Raw genomic sequence first — 26,506 nt, 5'->3', positions numbered from 1 at the left:
TTAAAAAAAGATAGTACTTAGAATTTCTAGAACAGTCTTCTCTGGAAATCTGAGTTATACATATCTTAGAACTTGCTGATAAAATTGCTTTCTGTGTATGAAGTGACCCAGTGAATAGCACTGGGCAGAGCAGATATTCAGTCATTCTCCTAGAACCTCATGTCATCAGATGTGGACCCTTGAGGTGTTTGGTAGATTACTTTATCTTTTTTCTGTAGCTTTCTTCTATTTTGTTTACATATGCTAAATTCATATTTTATAAAGATTATCCATGTTATTTGTCACTTCTTTCAGTTTGTTTTGTTTTGTATGCAATTTGCCTTTTTGGCCTCAGGGCAGAGTGGCACTGATACAATGAAATGTGAAAGGAACAAGGAATGATATTTTCTGTTCAGGAGAGCATTGGTGTCTGGAGACTGAGGCTACTATACTAGGTGGTTCTTAGCTCCTGCTTAAATACACTGCAAGAACGCCTTTTCTCAATCCTCGTTCTCCTTGACTTCGTTGCAGCTTTTGATGCAGATGACCGCTCTTTCCTCCTCAGTATGCTCTTCTCCCTTGGTTTTCAGGATACAGCCCTCTCCTAGTTCTCCTACTTATCATATTGCCTTTTCTCAAGATTATTTTTTTTTTTCTGGCTCCTCATCTAGATCACACCCTCTAACTGTAGGCATCAGAGTTCTGTCCTGGGCCCCTTCTCTTCTCTCTCTCTGTACTACTTCACTTGGTGAACTCAACACCTCTCATGGATTTAATTACCATCTCTATGTGGATTATTCTCAAGACTGTACCCTAATCTCTCTATTGACATCTAAATTTGTATCTCCAACTACATTTCAGACCCCTCAAACTGGATGTCAGGTAATGATTTTAAACTGAACTTGTCCAAAACTGAACTCATTATCTTCTCCCCCCCACACCCTCCCCCCTGTTCCCTATCCCTCCTTCCCCCATACTTCCCTGTTACTGTCAAGGACAAAACCATCCTCCTCCTTCTGCAGGCTTCCAACCTAGGTGTCATTTTCATCTCCTCATTATCTCTCACCCCCCATTACTAAGCTTTTGTCAGGGCTTGTCAGTTTCACTTCTGCAAAGTCTCTTCACCAGCACCATTGTACTGCAGGCCCTCGTCACTTCATGTCTAGATTACAGCAGTAGCCTACTGGTAGTTCTGCCTCTTAAGTCTCTCCCCATTCCAATCTGTCCTCTAGTTATCCACCAAAATGATTTGCCTAAGGTGAAGGTCTGACAATGTCAAACAACACCGCCCCCCCAACTGCAGTGGCTCCTTATTGCTTCCAGTATCAAATGTACATGGCATTCAAAGCTCTTCATAACCAAGCTCCCTATTACCTATTACCTACCTTTCCAGTCTTCTTATATCTTACTACCTGCTGTGTGCTCTTGGATCCGGTGATAGTGGCCCTCTTGATGTTCCATAAACAAGAAACTCCATCTCCCTGGTGTTTTCTGTGGCTATCCCCCCCCCTCCCCACCCCCGCCAAAATCTGAAATGCTCTTCCTTTTCACCTCTGCCTGTTTGTTAGCTTCTCTGGCTTCCTTTATGTCCTAGTTAAAACCTTATCTTTTACAGGAAGGCTTTCCTAATCTCTCTTATTTCCTGTTTACTTGTTCATACCTGTTTGTTTGCACCTGTTTGTTTGCTTGTTGTCTCCCCCATTAGATTGTGAGCTCCTCTAGGGCAGAGATTGTCTCTTGCCTCTTTTTGTATCTTCTGCACTTACCACAGAGTGTGGTGCAGAGTATGTGCTTGATAAAAGTGTATTGACTGATTGACTCTGAATTTGGTCACTGAGGAGCCTATTCTTACTGACTTCATATGTATGTTGGTACTGCATATATAATAATAATCATTTTCAAAGAGGTGCTGTTTGCCTTGTAGAGTTTAGTACCCTACATGTTAGCTTTATTTGAACTTTTCTGTATCCTCAGGTATTGTTTGTGGCATTATCTTTTTCCCCACCTTGGTAACCAGAGGTGGAGTTAATTATGTGGTTGCTCTTACTATATTCAGTAAATTTTAATATTTAAATAAAAGGGGGGGACATTTGGAATGGTGGTGTAGTCCTTTTAATGTTTAAGGCTGGAAGTCTATACACCTCCCTCCTTCATTTGAATGCCATTAGTTAAAAAGGGCAAAGATGGGATGTGTGTTTACGTTCTGTGTTTTGAAATTGTAATGCAAGCAGTGTACAATCAGAAGGTTGTCTGGGCCGTTTGTTATTTCTTTGACTATATTTGCTAGTGCTTGCCTGTGGTTGAAATGGTTGATGTATCTTGATATAGTCCTGATTGATGACAACTAGACTGTGAAATAAAAATTAGTCATCTCCATTCTGTAGGGCTAAAATGATCCCTAGCATTCCATTGGCATGAGACTAGATTTACTAGATGTTGAGAGAGAGAGAGAGAGAGAGAGAGAGAGAGAGAGAGACAGACAGACAGACAGACAGACAGACACATGGACACATGGAGATACAGACAGAGGCAGTGACAGACTGACTTGGACTGATAGAAAGAATTTTTAAAGCTTATCCTCACAGCCTGATTTAGAGCTTTAGTGATGACAGGCAGCCAGGTGGTGCAGTTGATAGAGGACTGGGCCTGGAGTCAGGAAGACTTGAGTTCAAATATAGACTCAGATACTTTGTAGCTTTGTGACCTTGGGAAAGTCATTTAACCCTGTTCGCCTCAGTTTCATCATCTGTAAAATGAGCTGGAGACGCTTCAGTATCCTTGCCAAGAAAACCCCAAATGAGGTTATGCAGAGTCTGAAATGGCTAAAGGTCAGCTGATTGGCAAGATATCAATCCATTATCTAATGGATTATCTAAAGGGAGGCCTTTATACTTCTCAATGTCATATTTCAGGCTCATTTTAAAAAATACTAGAAAATTTTTCTGCGCATTTGACTATTTTGAAGATTTATTAGTGTGAGCTAAATGTTGGAATTGTTTTCTTCACCATTTTCCCTTTTTGTTCTAGGAAAGAACTTGAATTTTTTTTTAAATTAATAGTGCTTTATTTTTCTAACTCCATATGTAAAGGCAACTTTTGAAACTTTTTGAAAGTGTTTTGAATTCCAAATTCTGCTCCCTCTCTTCCCTTCCACTCCACAAGATGGCGAGTGATCTGATATAGGTTATACGTGTGTAATAATGTAAAACGTATTTCCATATAAGTCATATTATGAAAGAAGAAACAAAACAAAAGGAAAAACCCACAAACCCAGGAAAGAATATCCAAAAGTGAAAATAGTGTGCTTCAATCTGCATTCAGACTCCATAGTTCTTTATCTAGATGTGGATAGCATTTTCCATCATGAGTCCTTTGGAGTTGTCTTGAATCATCGTATAGCTGAGAAGAGCTAAGTCAATTGATCATTGTACAATGTTACTGTTACTGTGTACAATGCTCTCCTGGTTCACTTCACTCTGCATCAGTTCATGTAAGTCTTTCCAGGTTTTTCTGAAATCCACCTGCTCATCATTTCTTATACTACAATAGTATTCCATTACATTCATATGCCACAACTTGTTCAGCCATTCCCCAATTGATAGGCATCCCCCTCAATTTCCAGTTCTTTGCCACTGCAAAAAGAGCTGCTATAAATATTTTTGTACATGTGGATCCTTTCCCTCTTTTTATGATCTCTTTGGGTTACAGAACCAATAGTGGTATTGCTGGATCAAAGAGTGTGCACAGTTTGATTGGCTTTTGGGCATAGAGGAACTTTAATTTTAAAAGGTATGTATGGTGAGGAATCAACAAACATCTTAAAGGAAAGGAGGATAATGTCTGAATGGAGCAGTTTGAAACTCTGACACATACTCTTGTTCAATAGAAAATTGTTGTCTTATTGTTGGTGGTATGTTTGCCTTCGAAATTGTGTAAGAGATCCAGCATATCACAGTACAGAATGATTTTCATTGGCTTGTAGTATGTGTGCATGTGTGTGTCTGTGTATGTATAAGCCAAAGACAAAAACATTTTTCTCTTTGTATATGTGTGCATGTATATGCATACACATATATTTTTAAATATATACATATGAATAGAGCAAAATTAACCAATATATCAAAAAAACTGATTTTATAGTAATTTTCCACATCTGTCCCCTACTTTTGCAAAGAAGAGGGCAGGGAATGTGTTTTCTCATCAGTCTTGTTTGGGGCCAAGCTTAGGCATTTGGCTGCATTGTTTGCATTGTTTTTTACTGATCGTTCAGGCACCAAGCAATAATTAAGTGCTTACTATATGCCAGGCCCTATGTCAAGCTTTAGCAATGAAAAGACAGGCAAAAGAATCCCTGTGTTTAAAGGTCATCTAATTGGGAGACAATATTTAAATAAATAGGTACATACAACGTATAGTTAGAATATGTGGGAGGTGATCTGAGAGTGGAAGGAATAAGTAACTGTGAGGTATGGAAAAAAAAATCTTTTTGCAGTAATTGAGCTGAATCTTGAACAGAACCTTGGAAATTAAGAGGCATGGGTAAGTGGGGAGAAGGGAGTACATATGAGAGATGTTGAGTAGGTTGAAATGACAAGATTTGACAGTAGATTGAATTTGTGTATTGAGTAATAATGATGAGTCAAAAATGACACTTCACTTGTGAGACTGAGTGACTAGATGGTGATGCATGCTCTCGACAGTAAAATGGAAGTTGGGAAGAGGGGAGGGATTTGGAAAAAAAGATTGTGGGTTTTGTTTTGAATATATTGAGTTTGAGATGCCTGTGGGATATTTGGTTCAAGATGGCCAAGAGACAGTTTCTGCATAAAACTTTTGAAGAGACTGGAAGGGAAAGAACTTAGAAAACAGATGTTTGGGGGAAAAAAAAGAACTTCTTAGAAAAAGGCCCAGATAAAAAGCTGATAAGCATAATGAGTTGGAGGAAATAGATTAGCAGGGGGAATTTAAATTTTACTTAATTGACAAGGGAAAAAGGAAGAAGAAAATATATAATTAAATTAACAAAAGGAAAACCCCCAATATTTTCAGTAAAACCTGAAAACTAGGGACATTGTTTGCCAAATGGAAGCGGGTATTCTAAGAGGTGGAGTAGAGCCTGCTTTGGGTAGATTAAGCAAAACTAATTGTAGGACAATAGTGTTGATATTAAGAAGGCTATTTTTTTTAAATCTAAAAGAAATACTGATGATACAAATAGAGGAAAATCCTACAACTTTAAATATAAATGACCTAAAAAAATCCAATAAGACAAGATAGTTGTAGGATGGGTAAGAAACACTAGTCTTTTTTTTTTTTAAACAAGAAGCGCATCTAAAAACCACAGACACACATAGATTCAAAATGAAGTTGAAAAAAATTTAATATGCATCATGTGAATCTGTAAAAGCAAGAGTTGCAATCATGCTAGCAAACAAAACAAAATAAAAGTTCACAATAAAGTAAAGGAAATTACATTATGCTTAAAGGTACCATAAACAGTGAATTAATATTATTAAATATTTCCGTACCAAATTGCATAACATCTAAATTCATAAAGGAAAACTTAACTGAATTGCAAAGAGACATTGATAGTAACACAATAATAGTAGGAGATTTTAATGTTCCCCTTTTAGTTCAGAAGAAAATGCAATAAAGATAAATGAGAAAATACAGAACTGAGCAAACTCTTGAGAGAATTTAGTGGTAAAAGATTTATAGCATCTTTTGAATATGACCACTAAAAGATATATGTTTCTCAGCATCTTTACAAAAATAGAGCATTTATTAGGGCATAAAGAAATTGAAAATAACTCTGAAAAATGTGAAATTCTGAACACATTCTTTACTGACCAAAGCATATTAAAAAGAATAAATAATAAAGGGAGCACAAGCAAAAGACAAGTACATGGCCCAGCCTAAAGGGAGACTTAACGAAATCATAAACAATGAGTATTTTGAAGAAGAAATCCTAGAAACATTTACCATGCAAAAGACAGTGATAATAATAAGACATACCAAAATTTCTGCAATACAGATAAAATGGTCTTTAGAAGAACATTATCCCTAAAAACATTAGATATGTACAGAACATTTATTAAGCACTTAGTATTTGCCAGATAACCATGTATTCTCAAAAAATTGTGAGGTCTCCCATTTTCCTCTTAGGAGACAGATTTAGGCCTACTACCTAAACTAGGAAAGGAAAAAGCAAAGAAGGAGCACTGTAGACTAATATTACTTTGATTTAAAATATAATGCTAGAGAGAAAGGCTATCCCAAAACATCTTTTGTTTTGAAAGGGTGTGTGAGGAGGGGGGAACGATCTAGTATGTGCTAGGCAATGTGCTAAACACAGTAGAATTTTTTTTTTTTTTTACAAATATTAACTCATTTGATCTTCACAAAAACCCCGAGATTGTTGCTGTTATTGACGCCATTCAATAGTTGAGGACATTGAGACATAGTTTAAATTACTTATTGAGGGCCACACAGTTAGTAAGTGTCTGAAGCCATACAAGTACTCAGATTTGCCTGACTCCAGGCCAAATGTTCTAGCCACTGGGCCACCAGCTGCCTCTGATGATTAAGTGGGATTTATATAAGGATGCGAGGATGGTTCAACATTAGGAAACCAGTTAATTGTGAAATTGAGGTGTCAGGATTTCCTGATACACTTTTGTTTTCACATTCCATTCTACATATTTCTTTTTCGTTGCCTTTACTTGGACAATATAGTGTTTGGATTTTCTGTTTTCTACACGAACAAAATCTCAATGTCATTTTCCAGTAACTTTCTCCAGTTGTAAAATAGTTTTGCTCACTGCTTTTGCATGGTGATATTGAGGAATTTCCCCAGCCAACTCTGTTTTTTCTCCTGCTAGGCTAGCTGTGGAAGTGGTTTGACCATATACTGTTTTATGTAGGTCCTAAGCAGTTTGACACCCTGTCAGAATTATAGGAGAGTGTAAGTGGCCAGTGTCAAAAAGAGTATGCACTGGAAAGGTAGGAGGGGGCTAGGTTATGAAGGAATTTGCATGCCAAACAAAACATTTTGTATTTGTTCCTAGAGGCAATAGAAAGCCCTTTAAGTTTATCAGGGTGTGTGTGTGTGTGTGTGTGTGTGTGTGAGAGAGAGAGAGAGAGAGAGAGAGAGAGAGAGAGAGAGAGAGAGAAAATTATTTTCGTGGCTGATTGGAGGATCAATGGGAGTAGAGAGAAGCTTGAAGCAGGCAGATCTCCCAACAGGCTATTGCAACAAACCAGGCATGAGGTGATGAGGGCCTGCACTAGTGGTGCAGTGTCAGAGGAGAGAAGCAGTCATATTTGAAAGATGTTTCAAAGATGAAATCTTCAGGCCTTGGCCACAACTTGGATATTGGCAGTGAGAGGTAATGAAGAATCCAGAATGGCTCCTAGGTTGGAAGCCCAGGGGCCTGGGAGAATGGTGTTATCTTCTACAGTAATAGGGAACTGTAGGTGGCAGGAGCAGAAGGAGGGAGGTTTAGGGGGAAAGATAATGAGTTCTGTTTTGGACATATTGAATTTAAGATGTCTACTAGATTTCCAGTTCAATATATCCGAGAGGCAGTTGGAGATGCGAGATTAGAGTAGGAAAAGTAGATTTAAGAATCATCAGCACAGAGATGGTAATTAAATTCATCGGAGCTGATGTGATCACCAAGTGAAATAGTATAGAGGGAGAAGAGAAGAAGGCCTTGGACAGAACCCTGAGGGACAACTATGGTTAATTATAGCGCCACCTGGTCATGTGTCGCTAATAAATGCTAAAATTTTACAGTATGCCATGATACATTGCACAATTTCTATCATTTACTTACATATTCTACATGTTCTTCTACTTCTGACCTCCTTAAGGACAACTATTCTGTAATTTCTGTCGACAAAAGATCTGATCTTCATGCTTTCATAAATTCCTTTATTTACACAAAGAAATCTGTATGACTTGTCCATTTGTTTGCTACTTCTTTGTTGACATGTTGTTGCCCAAGTTATTACTGTTATGTATTATATTTATAGTTAATATAGCTAATTATAATATTAAAGTTAATGTTATTGTTTGCAGTTATTGCTATTTGAATAGTATATGATAAATATATTTTATTCAGAAAATTGTCCCTAGTAGTATCAGGGTAGATGAGCCTTTCTGACTTAAAAAAAAGTTCTAGAATTGACTCTTAGCCTTTTTTTTCCTTCTTTTCCTTCTACTTGCCTGTAGTCACTTGGGCAGCTGCTGATTTTGCTTTCTCATCTTAAAAACATAGGGAAGTAACCATTTTAAATGAGTTCTTTGTTGTGACTATGTAAAATTTGTTTCCACCAACATAAGCCAACTTTGAGATTTGGGTATACTGCACAGCTCATTCTAGAACTCTGAATTGTTTTTGGTCTCCATCAGCTTGATTGATAATTGTTAGTCAGTGATAAATGAGTACCATTAGAGATTTAGTTGTGTCGTCTTAGCTAGATTGGTGTCATTCTCCTTTAATTACTTTTTCCCATTTCATATTTTACTTAACATAAATACGTTGTAGGAGAGAAAAGGAGATTGTTTTGAAGCTTTAGCCATGACTTAAAGAGACTAGAGTGTTGCTGATGATTAGAATGAATAACCCCAAATCGTTGCTGGGTTTCAGTCCTGAAAGGAGGCATGACTGGAGACACAGAAAATATATATCAAGCTATTACCTAAAGGCAAGGCCTTCATTTATTGGGCTTGTTGGTAATGGGAAGGTTCATTGTGGACATGCAGTAGAGTGGTGTAGTGAAAAGAAGAGTAAGTTGAGTAAGATTTGGGTTTCATTCCACCTCTGTGGCCTCTGGTCCTTCTTTGAGCTTCTTAGTTTATTTCCTCATCTATAAAATGAGAGGGTTTAACTAGATGATATCTAAGGTCCCTTCTAATTTCAAATCCTATAATGCCTCTGGTTTCAATTCTAGTTCTTAGATTCATTTTGGTATTTCTTGTCCATTGGCCTCATGTAGTCCATGGACTACAGGTTATGTTTTTGCTGTTGTTCAGTTTTAGGCATGTTCGGCTCTTCATGACCCCATTTTAGGTTTTCTTGGCAAAGATACATGTATGTGAAAAGGTCTGCTCTGGATACCAAAATGAAGTACTCCTGAAGAAACTGGCTATAATAATGAGTAATCCACTGTGTGCAAATAAATACAGCAGGCACCTTAGCCAGTAGCCATTACAACACTCTCTAAAAATTTCTTGAAAAACATCTTAGTATTATTGGAAGAGAAGTAAGATTGGAAGTTCAGTTTGGAATTTTTTTTTTCTGAGAGTTATTTTCCCAAGATGCTTTCCATGTGAACTTGAACAGCTATTTGAATTTATCCATTTTTTCCTGGTTTTCCTAATTTTCTTTTTTTGCAGTACTTTTGTTTAAGTACTAAGTTTTCTATGAGTCCAGAGCAGACCTTTTCATCTGGGATGGCACTAGTGTTTTAACTTTGTTCTCTTTGAATTTCAGATATTCTCTCTCATTCAGTTTCTGTAGAAGCAGGAAGAACTACATGTTCACTAGACCCACACAGAAAGCTGGGAATTGAGTTCTCCCTGAAAATACATTATTTCCCTGGAGCAATTAAATGGCTGAAAAAAAAAAATTCTTTCCAAGACCATTGTTGTACTAAGAAGACTAAAGTGGTTGGAATAGGCCAGAAGGAGCCTTTTGTCTTTTCCTGTGGCTCTCCAGCTTCTTCCTCACAAGTGCTCTGACAAAGCCATGCTTTGGCATTTAGGTTTTTGGAGGAATAGTGCTGTTCCTTTATTTCACTATTTCTGCTATGATTGCAGAAGTATTTTAACTGTGTGAGTGTACCACATACGGTCTTGCTACCATGGATAACAAGTCCTCAGAGCCTTTAAACACTTCACTTGCTCTTACATTTTGATTCTGTGTATGTGCATGTATCCATCTGGTCCTGGTCCTTTTAATTTTATTTTCTTATTTTTTTTCCCATTTCCCTTACACTAGCAATGAATAGCAAACATTTCTCAAAATGCTATTATATTCAGTTTGCAAATATAATTGAGTAGACAAGCAGTTTTCAAAGAGAGATTTTTTTGCATGATGGTCTTGTGTACAATGCTTTATTTTTTTCTATGAGCTAGTTCCTCTGGCATATAATCAAATACTGTGTACTAGAGATAACAGGTAAGTTCCTTCAAGGACAAGAAACTGCCAGAATTAGATTTGGACTTCCCTTTATTTGCCATTGTGAAACTGTTCATATTGGCAGAATGCCAGCAGGCACTGATATCTGAAGCTGTCTCTTGGATTCACCACTCTATAGTGTTCACGCAGCCATCAGTTTAGTCCATACTGTGATCACTTCACATTTAGGTTACTAATACTAACTCCTATTGATTCTAGTCTTACCTGGTACATTCTAGCTTGCCCACAAATACCAAATTCATTTTCTTTTTTTCTCATGATTATAGTTATCCTGTAAGAGTCAGTCCTAGTCTTTCTGTTCTTTTCTATTTTTCTGCTCTTTTACTCCTTTAAAGAACTCATATACTCTCATGTCTTCACCTTTACCTTTTAGCTAATGTTCATTCAATATGGAGGCAGCTAGGTGGTGCAGTGAATAGAGTACTGGGCCTGGAGTCAGGAAGATGAGTCTTCTTGTATTCAAATATGATCTCAGACACTTAGTAGCTGTATAATCCTGGGCAAGTCACTTAACCCTGTTTGCCTCAGTTTCCTCATCTGTAAAATGAACTGGAGAAGGAAATGGCAGACCAGTCCAGTATCCTTGCCCAGAAAACCCCAAATAGAGTCATGGAGAGTTGGACACAACTGAAAAATGACTGAACAACAAAATGCTAAAGATAAATGGCTTATTTTACCCAGCCTTTTCTTTAAGGCCTCCAGGAGGCCACCAATGGCTCCACTTATCCTCATGTCAAATTTTTTCAGCCTCTTAAATATTCTTCTTCTGGGCTATATAGCCCATTGGCTCCTAGATTTTATTGATTCTTCCTTTAAGGCAGTGTGGTGTAGGTGATAGACTCAGGAAGACCTCGGACTTGGATTTGTGGTCAAGAATGTGTGGGTTGAAACCCATCTCAGATATTTATTAACTGTGGTTCTGGGCAGTTCATAAACTAATTGAAGCCTCAGTTTCCTCATTTTTAAATAGGGGTTGTAATAGTTATTGCTACTATTAAATGAGATAGTGTGTCTAGTATTCAAAGCGTTGTGCAAATGGGAGTTATTATCATTATTATTGTCATCAACTTTGTCCCTTCTTTCTCTTTTCTTACCACTCACTAGTCCTTACCACATCTCTTCCAGGCTTCCTTCAACTTATCGTTTGACTATTGAAAAACCTCCCAACTGTTTTCCAGGGTCCAATCCATTCTAGGGAAAATGAGATAGATAACACATGTAAAGCACTAGGCAAACCTTGGAATCCTATACAAATGTTAGCTATTGTTGTTATTTATAAAATGCCACCTTCCAATTAAATCATAGAAGTCATTTTCATCATCTTTTCTATTCAAAGGTTTAAGTATATACCACTACCTTCTACCTTCAGCAGTTTTCCATTGTCAATCATAGCCTTTTTTCCCTAGTGTAAATGTTTTCATCCTCTGCTGGATCTTCTTACACATTCCAGCCGTTTGCCATGCTCATTCCCGCTTTTCTGCTTTCCTCCGATTGTTCCTTTCTTCTGGAGTGTTTTTTGTTGCTCTTCCACCTTCAGAATCCAGCCGAGTTGTCCCTTTTTCTATGAAACACTTTATAGTAACTGAAGATCACATTGACCCCTCTTATCTGCACTCCTATTGTCAATACTGCACAAGAATTTGTATATTTTAAAATTTTTGGATGAAGTATTATATTTGCATCTGTTGCCTGTGATTTTTTTAAGATGTGTTTATCTTGCTCTTCAATAAGATTGTAAATTCCCTTAGGGTTGACATCATCTTAATATTCTCCTACCTATATGTAGTAACTAGTATAGTAGTATATACTAGGTGATTGAATGATTATAGGGAAGCATATAAAGGTCTTCCTTAAAACAGACCAATGTAATAAATTTCAAATGTAGACTTGAGGATTATACTCTTCGCATCATACAAATTTCATTTAAATAGCAAGGCCCTGGCTCATTTAAGGTTTAACTATTTGATGGAGGCATGGGGTGGGGGGTGCTGATAAAATGTCTGTATCTTTACCTTTGGAGTATCAGTCAGAAATGCAAATAAAAGCATCTGAAAAAAATTAACTGGGAAACTAAGATTCAGGTTTTTAAAAACCATGCCCTCCTTTTAAAGAACACATGTATGGATGGACACCTGTAATTTTAGTACAATTAATCAAATGGGAGGGAAGATGTAAAAGTGTGGTCTGTTTGGAATAGTTTCCTCTACCACCCTTTCTTCTAACTGCCTTTACTTCAGTGGATGATTTCTTTTTTGGCCGAGGGCCTCAGATAACCCCTTCTACCTTGTAGTAGGTTTTTTCATTGTGAATAACAAGGAGTATATCAAATTGAATGAGTTTTCCCACTGCACTTTTGTGGAAGGAGATTGGTATCTGTAGAAAGGGGGAAATATCTGAAGGAATCGAAGTTATCAAATACCTCCATTCCTGGCTCACTTAAATTTAGGATATAAAACAAGATTAAAGGCTACGTGAAAGTATTCAACTCTTCCCTCATGCTTCTACTGAAGTATGGATGTCTATGCATGAATGCATGTGTGTATATGTGATTTTAAAAAATAGCACAGTAGAATATTTTCATAAGGGTTGATGAATTGAACTGTTCAGTTTAGAAATTTGTATAAGACACTTCTTCAATTTAAACCCCCCTAGGCATGCAGAGTAATCAAAGATGCTGCCTTTTTCTCTGGCAGCTCAGAGTAGATAATTGAGGAGGGTCTAGAATGGAGACAGAAAGTCTTTCATCTTAGCTAGGAGGGAAATCTAGTAACTTCCTCTCTGGGATAAACTTAGTGAAGATATCAGCAATTTGAACGTTTTTATGGAGACCTTCTCTATCTTAATGATGTTTTCTAGAATTTGGCAAAGGTGTATGAAAATTTGAAATTGGGCTTTTTTCCCTGGATATTATCAGTCCTTGTAACATAGGCATCTTTATCACATACCCCTGTTAGTAGGCCTGTCTATTAAACAGATGGTAGAAGAACTTTTTTTCGATTGAGTAATTCTAAAGTAAGGACCAAAAAGCATTAAAAGACTGTAGTTTCTGTCTCCTGGCTGCCATGATTCAAACTCAAATCTTCTATAAGAATAGCATCAGTAACAGGGCAACTGGGGATGATATGTAATCTACTGTTCAGAATCACAGCTCTTCAGTCTAACTTCACTCTTGCTTTTTTCATAGTTATTTGTGTACTCTCCTTATCCTTTTTCTTCCAACGTTGTCCTTCTCTTCTTCTTTTTCTCTATATTTCCCTTGAGTCTTCTCCTTCCCTCTCCTGTCTCCTTTCCTTTGATTCCTCCTTCTTACTTCCCCCCCCCCCCCCCCCCCCCCCCCCCCAGTTCTACTCCTCACCGATGGGGATTTGGCTCCTTAGGGAATTACATTTTCTGAAGACAAATTGATCCTTTAAATGGTCATAAGGAGAAGGGGTATCTGCTATTTTTTCGAGGGAGGACCTCAGGAAAAATTCAAACTACCAAAATAGATCGAAGTATAAACTAATGAAGAAACTTCCTAGTAATTAGATATTATAAAAAATAGGAAATGATTCTCTCAAAAGTTTATGGAACCTATTTCACTGAAGGTCTTTAAGAATAGGATAAGCAAAGATAGAACTGAGCAAAGGCAGAGAAAGGGCTGCCATTCATAAAGACCATAGAACTGTCTGAAAAACATGACTGCAGTGCCAATTAAAAATAACTGTGTAATAAGGCTAAGCTAGTGCCTTCAAATGCTGATATGTGGGTGATGGTGTTTTTTTTTTTGTCTTCCACTGGCTAGAAGATGGCAGATGACTGAAGATAGGTTTCCCATTTCTGATCTGAGTCATTGCAAGGCCTGCACAGAGCGTCATTTCCAGAGTGATCAATGACTGCTTGCACATCTTGATTTGTGTATCATCCACCCACCACAAAAGCAAGCATAATTTATTTTCCTGTCTTTAGAAAAACAACAGATTTTCATATAAATTGTCATCTGAGCTAGACAATTCTTTTAAAATCAGGCTTCTCCTGAAGTCCTTTTTTCATAGTTTATGTTATAGCTACAATTGCCTACCCATTTAAAATGTTTTTTATGTATATGGTAATGGGGCAGGATTAATTTTATTTAAGAGTTTCTCAGGGATATTTCTTTTTCAAGATTTAAAAAAAAAACTAGATAGAGTGAATGCCTCAAACTTTTAAAACGTGAAACCATCAAAATATGTTTTCCAAGGGTGGTCATAGGTGTTAGTTGCCACCAGTTATTGTACTTCAGAATGAGTCTAGTGTGTTAGAACAAATAGATGTTGCTGTTTTCACTTGTGAAACTTTGTTTTTTAGTGTTTTAGTGTTTTTTGCTTGCTATATGAGATTTAAAAAAAGAAAACACCATGGCTTGGAGAAATTGGCTGTTTTTTTCCAATAGACTGTTTCTAGCATTCTTCTTATGATGAAACTCCAGAGTTTCTTGTTATGACATAATTCCACAGGAAATGACAAAACCACAATTGAAAATAATTAGAGAATTGTTGCTGTTTTGCTTGTGGAAAAAATATTTCAACGCCTTGGCTTAAATGTTTTGTCTGAAGCTAATCCCCTTTAGTCATGGTTTTGGAGGCTCACAGTTCAATTTTAGACATTTAGATTACCCTACAAAGGCACTTTTGTGAGAAGATGTGATCTCTAATCTCTTGAAGCTTATAATCTGGTCAGTACCAGGTATGAATCCCATAGAAAATAACTCAGCTATAAGGCAGAACATGAAAATGGTATAAGAATGATACAAAATTCACTGTTTAGATCACTTTCAACTGAGATAGATACTTATTGTTGAGCTCAAGCAGAGAAATATTCTTAAAATTGATTGGAGAAATCTTAATGATGTATGAAGTGACTATCAGTGTTTCAAAATAGAGTGTTCATTTAGATTTGTCTATTCACACAACTTGTCAATATATGGTATAACTTCTGTGGCTAAATGAAGATATTTCTAGTTTTTTTAGTTTTCATTGCTAATTCTAATAGTTGCTTTCTAGTTTTCATTGCTAATTCTAATAGTTACTATTGTATTCTTTATTTATATTCCTTATGATTTTCAGTACCTAGCAGCTCCTGCCAAAGGAGGATTCTTAATGCCTCTTTAAATATGATCATAAACCATACTACAGAGCTTATAGCTTGGAACCTGGGTATTGGCACATGGAATTCTTTAAGCATTTATAACTTGTGGTACATTTTAAAAAAATCATTAAGGCTATACAGACAGTACTTTTGCCATCTAACATTTCCTCTGTTTGCACGTACAGAATGTTGGAGGTGGAATGGGCCTTACAGGGCATGTAGCTCAAACTGTTCGATTTTACAAGTCAGGAAACTCAGGTCCAGCTATGTAGAATCCACCTGTACTAAATCTCTGGACTCTGTGCTTCATCACAGTGATTCTCATATCCAGTTTCTTCATATTTCTAGCAACTTTCTGGGGTCTTCTTCCATAAGTATATAACATATCTACCATCAGTCCTTTTCATTAATTATTGGGCATTGGGTTAAGAACATTTGTGGAGCCAAGTAACTGTCATACTCAGGATCTTGAGCTGACCTTGATTCAGTGAATTTATTTGTTTATTTTTGTGCCATTCCCTTCTTCTTGGCTTAGGGTAGTATGTCTTTTATAAGGCAATCTCTGAGTTCTTCAAGGAGAAGCATTGGAATGACACTGTTGTCATTTTAACCATGCGGTGTTGGGGCTGGTTGAGCAAATCAGCCAGGCTCCTTTCTATATGTTATTTCCATTATAATTGCCTATAAATAAGAAGCTTCCATAATCAGAAATTTTCCTGGTATTATTTGTAGGAGTGATGGTTCTCTAGTTGTACTTACTAACTTAGGAAATTTTAGAAATGATACAGCATTCATGTTTAACATTTTCTAAAATGCACAGGAAAGAAAAGTTCTTTCCCTAATATGATCAGAAGTAATTATCTAAAATCAATAGTGAACATTTCTTTAAATGAAGGTACTAGAATACTAGAAGCTTTAACTGCCTGATAAGTTCACAGGATGTACTGTGCTTGGCAGTACTGATACAAAGAAAAAATGAAAAGGCATTGACCTCAGGGAGCTTACATTCTACTGAGGAGGTATGTCGCATAGATAGATAAATGTATAAGTAATAATTTGACTAGGGAGAGAGCACTAATGATTACAGAAATAAGAAGGGACTTCCACTAGGAGATGTCCCATAACTGAAGTCTTGAGTGAACCTTGAGATTCTGAGAAGTGGGAAGGAAGGAGGAGTGCATTCCAGACACGGAGTGTACAAAGATATAGAGGCCTAACATTGAATGTTGAGTTCTGAGAAGACCATGCTGGCAAGTTTACCTGGCGCAAAGGAGAAAAAAGTGGAATGAACTTAGAAATGTACACTGGAACTATATTATACCAGGTTTTAAATACCAAGTTGAGGAATTTGTGTTTCATGTTAGAGATGCATCACTTAAGGTTCTTAACATGGACATGGCATTCATGGTCAGATTTTTGCTGTGGTAATGTTATTTTGACAGCTGTGTGAAGGATGCGTTGGAAAAGGGAAAGAGTAGAGGCAAAGCAGCCAATTAGGACTCTTTTTCAGTAGTTCATGTAAGAAGTCATAAAGGTTTGAGCTGGGGTTGTGGCCCAAATTCCTTGTATTTCACGACTTTTATACATTTATATTTATGCTGTATGTATTTATGTACCTGTTATATCCCCCATTAGCATGTAAAAGCCTTTTGAGTAAAGATTATTATTTTTTTTTCTATTTGTTTCCCCAGTGCTTAGCATTGTGCCTGGCATAAAATAGGTATTTAAATATTTCTTGTTTGTTCAGTTGAGAGATAAGAGAGATGTTGAGGAGGTGGAATCATCACTCCTTGGCTATTTATTGGTTGTGGAGTGTGAGGGAGAAGGAAGAGTCAAGGATGACTCTGACATTATGGACCTGGGAGTTTATATTGGAAGGGTGGTGGCACTCTAAACAGAAATACGGACATTTGGAGGAGAGCGGGCTTTTTTTTTAAGGGGGAGAATTTACTGAATTCTACTTTGAACATGTCGAGTTTGAAATATCTAAGAGGCATCTAGTTGGAGATATTCATTGGGGAGTTGGTGCTGGTTGATTGCAACTGAAGAAAATCATTAGGTTTGGATATATAAATCTGGGAATCTACTGCATAAAAATAATTCAACCCTAGATAATTGATGAGGTCACCTAGAAAGAGATCACCTTGGAAGACTAAGAGTAAAGCTTTATGAGATGGCTGGGTTTGGGGGGAGATGGAGGGGACACATACACACACGTGCACGTACACATGCACCAGTATGGGGTAGGACACAGATTAATCCAGTGATAGAAGTTAAGAAGGGACATGTAGGAGAACTAGGGGAGAGTAGTAGTGAAAGAACTGAGGACAGAAAGATGATGTAAAAGAAAAAGAAGGGAGTGGTCAAGTGAGGTCAGGAAGGAGGAGAGGAAAAAACAATGGATTTAGCAGTTAATAGGTTGTTGGTAACCTTAGTAAAAGAAAGTTATGTATTGAGCTTGGACCACAGTTTTCAAGAGGTTGAAAAAAGAGACACAGATGAAGAAATTGTGGGATGGAGTGGTAACAGCTTTATCTAGGAGTTTGGCTATGAAAGAAAGGAGAGAAGAAAATGACTTCTGGGAATAGTAGGATCAGTAAATGGTTGTGGAGCAGTTGAAAAAAATGTATGAATCCCAAGTAATCTTTATTATGGGTATTTGGTGTATACCAATAAGTTCTACAGAAGTGGGATTTTTTTTTTCCTAAGAAATAAACTTTGGGGGAGATAAGGAAGAAATATTAAAATTTCGTGATCCTAAGCTCTGCTTCAGACCCATTGCGTTTAATTTGGAACATAGAGTGTTTCTTTGAGCCTGTTCTGTGGCAAAAATGATTTTGTCCATGGAAAGATAATTTTAATCATTCAGTCAACTGAGTTAGAAAAAGTTTTATTAGGCACTTTGTATGTTCCCAACACTGTGCTGTTTAGCAGCAGAAGATATAATCATTTTCAGTGTTACTTATACGGTTATGGTGCTTTGGCAGTTTTTCAATTAGGTTGTCCTCAATACTGATATGTTTTCCTTTGTTCTCCCTCCCTCTGATTTTAGGACAAGAACAAGAAACTTCGCCCCCTATATGACATTCCTTACATGTTTGAGGCTCGAGAGTTCCTGCGGAAAAAGCTCATTGGGAAAAAGGTAAACAGTGCGTTCAGCCTATAGAAATTGGTGGTATTTCATCACAACCATGGCTTATTCCTTCATTGGTTTCTTAAAGCCAAGCAGTATCCATTCTACTGTGATTGAATCCCAAGGCCAAGTAGATGACCCTCTTCTCCTGACTAGGGAAGAAACTCTGCTGTGTCCTAACAGATAGGACCTTGACCAAAGGCTGATTTGCAATACTAAGGGCATGTTCTTTTCTAGGGTTCAAGCCCAATGTCAGGTACAGTAATTGCACATTGCCCAGAGCCCTCTTCCCTTGACTGACCCTCTTTGCTCAGACACTTCCACTTAAACTTAATATGTGATATTGCTGGTGACCAATGGCTATTGCATCTCCACTGGAAAAATTGGTGAAGGCTTTATATTGAAAGAAGATAGTTCTCCTCGATTTGTAAAGAGGGCTAAGTAGGAGACACTCTTCTAACCCTGCCCTGCCCTAATCCCCACCCCAATCTCGAACTTTAAAACAATTCTACAATCTGTGTTGGAGGAGTACTTTGTGTGGTTGAATTGAGAAGGCTGATTAGTCTGGTGGTTTAATGAACTTGTGTAGCACTTTGAGTTTATAGCAGAATAGTTCTGTGTGTCTTCCTTCAGTGCATTTCTTTGTTTTCTTGGTGTTAGCGTGGTGGTGGTCTCATTGTCATCATATTTATACAGATGGCTACTGAGTCTGTCATTGAGTGGGACTGTCATCTTGCCTCTAGCACCTACTCCTAAATTTCTTCTCACTCTTGTATCTTAAGTGTTCTGAACAGTCATAGAAAGGTTCATTGGAGACTTTAGAGGTCATTTAGACCCTCGTTTTACAGATGAGGAATCTGAAGGACTTAAGGAAGTTAAGCAGCTTGCCTACAGTGCCACAGGTTTGGAAATCTAGGCCTCTTTGCACTGTTCCTTGTTAGCTCTCATAGCTTTTTTGTCATTAATCAAAATGAATGTGTGTTCCTTATTGACCTACAGGGTAATGAATGGTAAACTAAAGAAAGATTATTTGATTTATCTTCTTAGCTAGCAAGTTTGTGATATCTAGCTAAGTGGCTGTATGATACGTCTGCAGGAAGGTGTCTGGCTGCACAGAAGTCCGTGTTTATTGGGAAATCATGTTGATTTACCCCTTGATTTCCCTGTTAATGAATTGTAACTTGTTTAGTGAATGGCTCCTTCTAGTTCACAATTGAACAATTATAGAAATGCCCTAAGAGTTTCATTTCCTTCCAACTTTTGCTCATTTCCATTAAAGATAATACAAGAAGAAACAACATTTATACCTCCCAACATTCAAAACAAGTTAACCTAAAAGTATCATACTCTACACTAATTACAAAACAATATGTGATAAGTGCTATTTGGGGGGTGGTTTCAGCTGATATGCGTAATGCAAGTTAATAAATTAATAAAAGCAGAATTTGTCTTTAGCATTAACTTTTGGGGGAGGGGTATTAAAGAGGAAGGAAAACACAGCCTATGAGATTCTAGGATCCCCCTTAGCTCAATTGCTTATTATCTAGGACTTCATACGAGTGTATCTTTGAGCCTTCAGAACACATGTTAATAAGTTAACCAAGTTAATATCATCACATTTTCTATTTATAGCTTATAGAGCATGCTTTCTTCAAGACAGCTTTATAGGTTGGTAAAGATTTCATTTTCTCTCCCCTTCCTCTGTTAAGTGACTTAAAGTCTTCTAGCTAGTAAGCATAAGCTGTAGGAATCAAATTCCCATCTTTTTATGTGTGACAGTGTTCTTTCTATTATATCATGCTACCTCTTAAGTTAGTTGACAGTCAAAAAGGCAATAAATTGTATCAATAATTACTGGGGTTGGCCATGTAAAATTTTTCAATTCTGATCTAAGGATCAGTCAAACCCAACTACATAGGCAAGAAAGGATATAATACTTCGGTAGTCTTTAGTGGATAAATTAAACACATGTTTTATATGGCTTAGGTTTAGTAGGGATGATTTGGATGACTTTTCCAGTTTTCTGTGAGTGTTGTCACATCCTCTTATCTCTTTACCCTCTTTTTGTATCATTCCTGAGTCTTTTTTTTTTCTTCCTATTGATTAATTATGGATTTTTCTTTAAAGTTTAGTCATCTTAGATCAGTTTTCCCTCTATTCCATTGTTTCATTTATTATCAGGCATGGCTTTTATGTAGATTGTCATGTCACTTGTTCCCTTCAATTTATTTTTGATTTATGTGTAGGATATGTGTGTGTCTGTGTTTTGTGATAATGGCCTGAAGAGGTGGATTGTAGAATGGGTGTGTGTGTGTGTGAGTTTGAGACTTGTGTATAGATTTTGCCGAATCTTATACTAGAGCCAGCAAAAGAGACATCTAGATATGATAAAGTCATGTGCTTGAGTGACTGTAATTGTTTCTTATGTTAAATTTTCGAAGCTTGGAAAGGATACCAGCTCCCAACTCTTTGGCTGTCTTAGATCTCTTATCTACTACTGAACTTCTCTCATCAATACCTTGACTTTAAAACTTAATGTCTTTTCTCTAACTCTTCCCTCCTTATTATGCATCTCATAAGATTAATATGAGATCATATGAGCTAGATCATAAGTATCTGTCTATAACAAAAATAGTGCTCAGACAAACATAGCTTTTCATCAGAATCAAACCAAAATGGAATAGAAATGAGTGGCAATTTGCATTAGTTGTCTTTAGGCCTCCTCCCTATTTTCTTTTAGAAATGTCCTGATTTAATTTAGACCCTGCCTACGTAGGCTAGAAGGTCACTGTGAAAACTTCCAGTGCTTTTGGAAACCTGTCTTATGGCTTTTTCAGATACCAGATACCTGTTTATTCTTAACTACAAAAACACTGTTTGGGCATATTGTACCCTTACCTATAATGCTGGGAAGCCTTTATTCCTTGGATTTTAAGTTACTTCATAGGACCATAATGGTGGACTTTTCTTGAAGAATCCTTTTTTACTTTAGGGTATGAAACTACAGTTGCCTGTGTATTGGAGTTTACTTGTGTTAAGCTCAAATACTATCGCTAAAAGTGACATTTTACAATTGATGAATGCTTAACCACTTTGGGTGGGGAGCATAAAGTAGTTCAGCTCTGCTGGGCTGGAACATCTCAGATTCAGAATGCTTTTTCTGCTATCCTTTACTTTCCAATTAAAATCAAGATAGTGACTATGCTTTCTTGAAACATCAGTTGTAACAATAAATACCCTTGTGTTCTTGAGAACCATGTGTCCCTCCAGAGGAGAAGGGTGGTAAACAGAGCATTGTACCTTTCTAGTGGTTCCCTTAATACATCCGCAACTGTTATACATTGTGTACGGTGACTAAGAGGTAAGGAGAGAGAATCTTTATTCATTTTTGGATTAGCATAAATGAATTAGGACAAGTGATCACAGTTTAAAAGAAGTAATTGAGGCAAAACCTTCTTAACTACTGGAGTGTTCCCAGCTAAAGGAGTTTGTAGATTACATAGAAATGTGATCAAAAGTTACTTAACCACTTGTTAACTGAAAAGAGTGGATACCCTCTTACATCATGGTATAGGAAGCCTGGAGAGGAATAAGGCCAGGCTAGCCTGGGTGCCCTCATTAAAAAGAAATTGTAAGAGGACCTTTCTTCCTTAGGGGGGCGTTGAAGTAACAAGGAGTGAGTACTTCCAATGTGTCAATTCCAGGACTAGAGTGAGGCTTCAGGATGAAGTGCTGGGGTATATAGTAGAGGAAGGTCAGAGTGCAGCTAAATGGATGAAGAAGATATTGTGGCTTACCTGTACATAAATTCACTCTTCATAAGAGTTTTAAAAATATTTACAGCATCATCTTGTCTCCCATTTAGGAATCTTTTCTGTAACGTTCTCTATAGGTCCTTATCTGGCCTCTGATTGATTTCTTCCAATAACAGGGAATTCATTGTCTTATAACAGTCCATTCCATTTTAGGGGAGAAAAAAACAATTTGTCTATGGTATCACATTGACAAGTTTACAGTCACAACTGTGATAATAACGAGCTCTTAAGTCTCTTGTTTCTATTGTCTTCTACTAACTTGTTAGAACAACTTACTCTTTCCATTGCCCAGGTATTTGGATAGTGGCAACTTAGGGCAACAGTGCTTCATTTCCTACAAAATGAGCATATATGTAAGTACAGTGTGTGCGTGCGTGTATGTGTGGGTGTGTGTATGCGCATCTGTGTGTGAGGGGTGTGTGTGTGTGTGTGTGTGTGTGTGTGTGTGTCTGAGTCTGTGTGTTTGTCCTGGAATTGCTTCAGCAGCTACCCATGTTGCTGTGCTGCTCGATGGAGTACCCTTGCCACCCCCTGCTTTACCATCTGCTCCTTTCACTAGTGGCTTGACTAATAGTGTGTATCCTTGGTTTGGAGCTCATCTACAGATTTCCTCTTTGGAACCAACCCACTCTTATTATGCTAAACGAATGGGGGAAAAATGAAAATCACAAGTATGATCTTTACTTTTTTCTTGTTGGAACCCTTTTTTAGGCAAATGTCCATAATAGAATTGTTAGGTTTGCAATAATTTGAAAAAAATTATTTCTTACTGTTTGGTTAAAGCAGAAAATATTAATCATTTGGGAGACCACAGGATTCTTGCATCTAGATCATTCTTCTTAATGCCAGGGGAAGCTGCTAAGCATTAGTAGCTATAGTCTTCAATGGGGTTTTCTAAGCCTTTGTCCAAATGTATGAAATAGGGTGACAAAAGGACATTTATGCCAAATAGTAATAGGTGCTGCTCATCTCATACTAAACAAAGAAACATAATAAACCTATGCATAGAAATTGCCGTCATCACTATGGTCTTCCACCAATTCTATACTATGTGCCAGGCACTATACTAAACGCTTTTTACAAACATTATCTAACTTGAGCTTCACAACCCTCCTGAGAAATAGGTGCTAATTATCATCCCTATTTGACAGTTGAGAAAATGGAGATTAAGTGATTTGCCCAGGATCAGAGAGCCAGTAAATATCTGAGGCTGGATTTGAACTCAGGTTTTCCTGACTCTAGGCTCAGAGCCCTGTCTACTGTATCACCACCTGCCTCAGCTCCCCAAATATAGCATCCCTATAACCTGACAATTTTTTTCATTGTATTTCCCTGTCTAATATTCGTCCACAATACCTTTTGAATTCTATGTGATTTAATAAGCACCTTATTTTGAAAAATTCAAATACCTCTGGGAGATTTAAAGGGTATTAGTAATGCAGGACAGTCTGATTACTCTTGTGTGGTGTACAGTGTCAGGGGCAGACAAAAAGCTAAATTGGCAGGAAAGTTTAAGGTGATATCTAGAGATAAAGGGTAGATAGATCTAATTACAATTACCCAATTAGATTTCTATTTGTAAGTGCTGTACGATTTGTTAAATGTGAAACAATCTTTTCTCTCCCCATCCAATTTTGGGCCTAGTTCATCCACAACTCTTGTCTATCCAACATTCTTTCCGTAGCAAACTTAAGTACATGTGCACATGCATGCACGCGCGCACACACACACACAAATGAGCTCTATGGGCTATCCATGCAGCTGGGCAATAATTATTCTCTATTCATTTTAATTTTGGTCTTTGGATAGTTAAGATGAACCCTTGAGTGCTTGCAGATCTCCTTTAGAAGGTGCTGTAATACCATTTAGAAAGCTTGCAATTAGCACATTTTCATTCATAAACAGTTTTGTGGAGATTCTCATTCTCTCTGTCTGTCTCTTTCTCATGTATTTTATGGCAGAAATCTTCTGTGAACATGGCAGACACCTTTGGCAGGCTTGCATCTCCCCTATTTTATCCCTTACCTTTTTAATAATTAGGATTGTCTAACATAGTTATATCTTTATAGCATTTCTCAGTAGTAGCTGCACATAATAGATGCTTAATAAATATTTATTGAATTGAAAAGATAAATTTCTTATCTTGGAACAGTCCAAGAGAGACATTGGTGAGAGTAAAATTTTTGCTTAGTCAATTAGAGCTCAAAGGGCACATTACTTTCTTGTTGAGGGAAATGCCTCTATTTCCATCTCCACCTTTCTCTCTTTCCTGAGAACACAGCTCCCAATTATCCCTTTTGCAAGCCTTCCCTTGATGTTAAGTACCAAGTTCCCTGGTGGTCACAGGGTTTTACTAGTTCTTAACTATCTTTGATGTATTTAGGTTTAAAAAAAAACTCCCTTGTCATCTCTGCTTTTCATTTCAGATTTAATTGATTGAGTTAGGATGATTGTAAATGGAAAAGCGTTTTACATTAGTGATCAAAACAGGCCCCAGAGGTTGTGAATACATTATGATTTTAGTTGACAGATTTCTGTGAGGCTGCTTTTCCTTGTCTTCTCAGTCAGTGCCTGCTGACAGAATCAATCTTGACTGTAAATTTCTTTAATAAATGAATAAAGCAACTCACTAAATTCTAGAATATTTTGAATGGCTGTGTGTCTCGGGGTACTTGTGGCCCTCTTAAATATTTTATTACTCTGGTTGCCCAAGCTTCTGCTGCATCTTAAAGTTCTGAAGTAGGTCTTTTGTGGCCATGTTTCTAAGCTCTATTATTTTGGTACATAGTACCTTGGCTTAGTTGGAAAATACATTACTATAGCTTTGGAAGCCAGGATCAGTCTAGAAGTAGTTTCCCCTGTTGATTTCAGGGAGATTCAGCGTTTGGGGATAAAAGCTTTTGAGTATGGACTCATTAGCTTCATAATCTGGTGAATGTAATGGGGGGAACTATTTGTGGAGTCTGATACTGCTACCTAGGTTTTCTTCCATAGTTGGAAATAGGTTTGCTCAATAAAGTATTTGACTCCAGCTCCTACTTCCCAAATTTCCATTACTGAATGAGGTCTTATTTTCATACTACCCTGGTAGATAAAAAGCTTCTATGCTTTTGAAGCCTTTAGGGTCTTAAATTGGATACATTTTTGTATTTTGGGAAAATATATAGATTTGGTGCAGAGAAATGAGTGTCTTGATACCTAAGCTGAGCAAAACCACTATTCCAGCTATTATTTTCCTAGAACACTACCTAGTCTGCTTGCTTTCCTGTGAAGGGGAAAGGAGAAGGGAACAACCATTTCTTAAGTATCTACTATGTGTTAGGCACTGTGCTGAGTGCTTTAATATTATTATTTATTTGATCCTGACAAGGACCCTGAAGGGTAGGTCCTGTTAAATCCCTGCCTTAGAGTTTAAAAGAGAAGGGAATCTTAAGGATTCATGGGAGCCCCACCCATTCTTTGGTATTTGGACCTGCAATATCACTTCTCTTTTGGTTAAGGTAGGATTTGACTCTTTCTTGCATCTTCCTTAGCTTACAGTTTCCTGGTGAAAAACTGCAAGACTGTAAGGTGGTATGTGGTCATCTTGTCCTCTTATGTCTTCCTTATGTCTAATGTCTTCCTCTTATCTTTCCACCTACATTTTCTGCAACATTGTCCTTGGAGCTGGAACTTTCCATGCTCTTTCTCTGCCAAGTTTGGATTTTATTTTTGGGGGAGATTTGTGCTGAATCAGTTCAGCTGTGTTTGGGGGTAGGGAAAAAGACTTGCTTTTTTTCCCCCTACAGTAAAAATAACCCTTTTGTACCACAATCCCTATAAAATATGCTGACTTGCAAATCTTTTAACTTCCTATACCTCTTGGTTTAGAGAAAATATAATTTTTTGTAGCCTAGGGGTTAGGATACAAAGTTATCTTCCATGTATGTTTCTGGAAAGGAATAATAATTCACATTCATAGTGTATAAACTTTACAGGCTTGCAAAGGGCTTTCCTCTCAGTACCTCTATGGTATATGGTACAATTACCTATTTTACAGATGAAGAAACTGAGGCCCATAGAAGCTACGTGAATTATCTGCATGTCACTTGCCAAGAAAATGTCAGATCCCACCCTCATCTTTCTAACACTAGGAACAGTGGCAAACTCATAAAATAATGCCCAATTTGGTAGGATAATTTAACCTTTTGAATCTAGATTTTTAAAAATTTTGTTTCTAGTAAGTGTTTTCTTAAATAAGGTCCAGTGCAGATACTGTATACATG

General features: G+C 37.2%; 1 protein-coding gene across 1 annotated transcript in view; it reads left to right on the top strand.

Moving 5' to 3' along the window:
• Positions 1 to 26,506, top strand: part of SND1 (staphylococcal nuclease and tudor domain containing 1) — a 484,576-nt gene that overhangs the window by 137,285 nt on the left and 320,785 nt on the right. The window contains exon 11 of the mRNA XM_036759444.1: positions 18,346 to 18,435. Coding sequence (XP_036615339.1) covers positions 18,346 to 18,435 — 90 coding nt within the window. The remainder of the gene's footprint in view (positions 1 to 18,345; positions 18,436 to 26,506) is intronic.

The sequence above is a fragment of the Trichosurus vulpecula genome, chromosome 5 (assembly GCF_011100635.1).
Source record: "Trichosurus vulpecula isolate mTriVul1 chromosome 5, mTriVul1.pri, whole genome shotgun sequence".
NCBI lineage: Eukaryota > Metazoa > Chordata > Mammalia > Diprotodontia > Phalangeridae > Trichosurus > Trichosurus vulpecula.
This window is presented reverse-complemented; position numbering and strand designations above follow the sequence as displayed.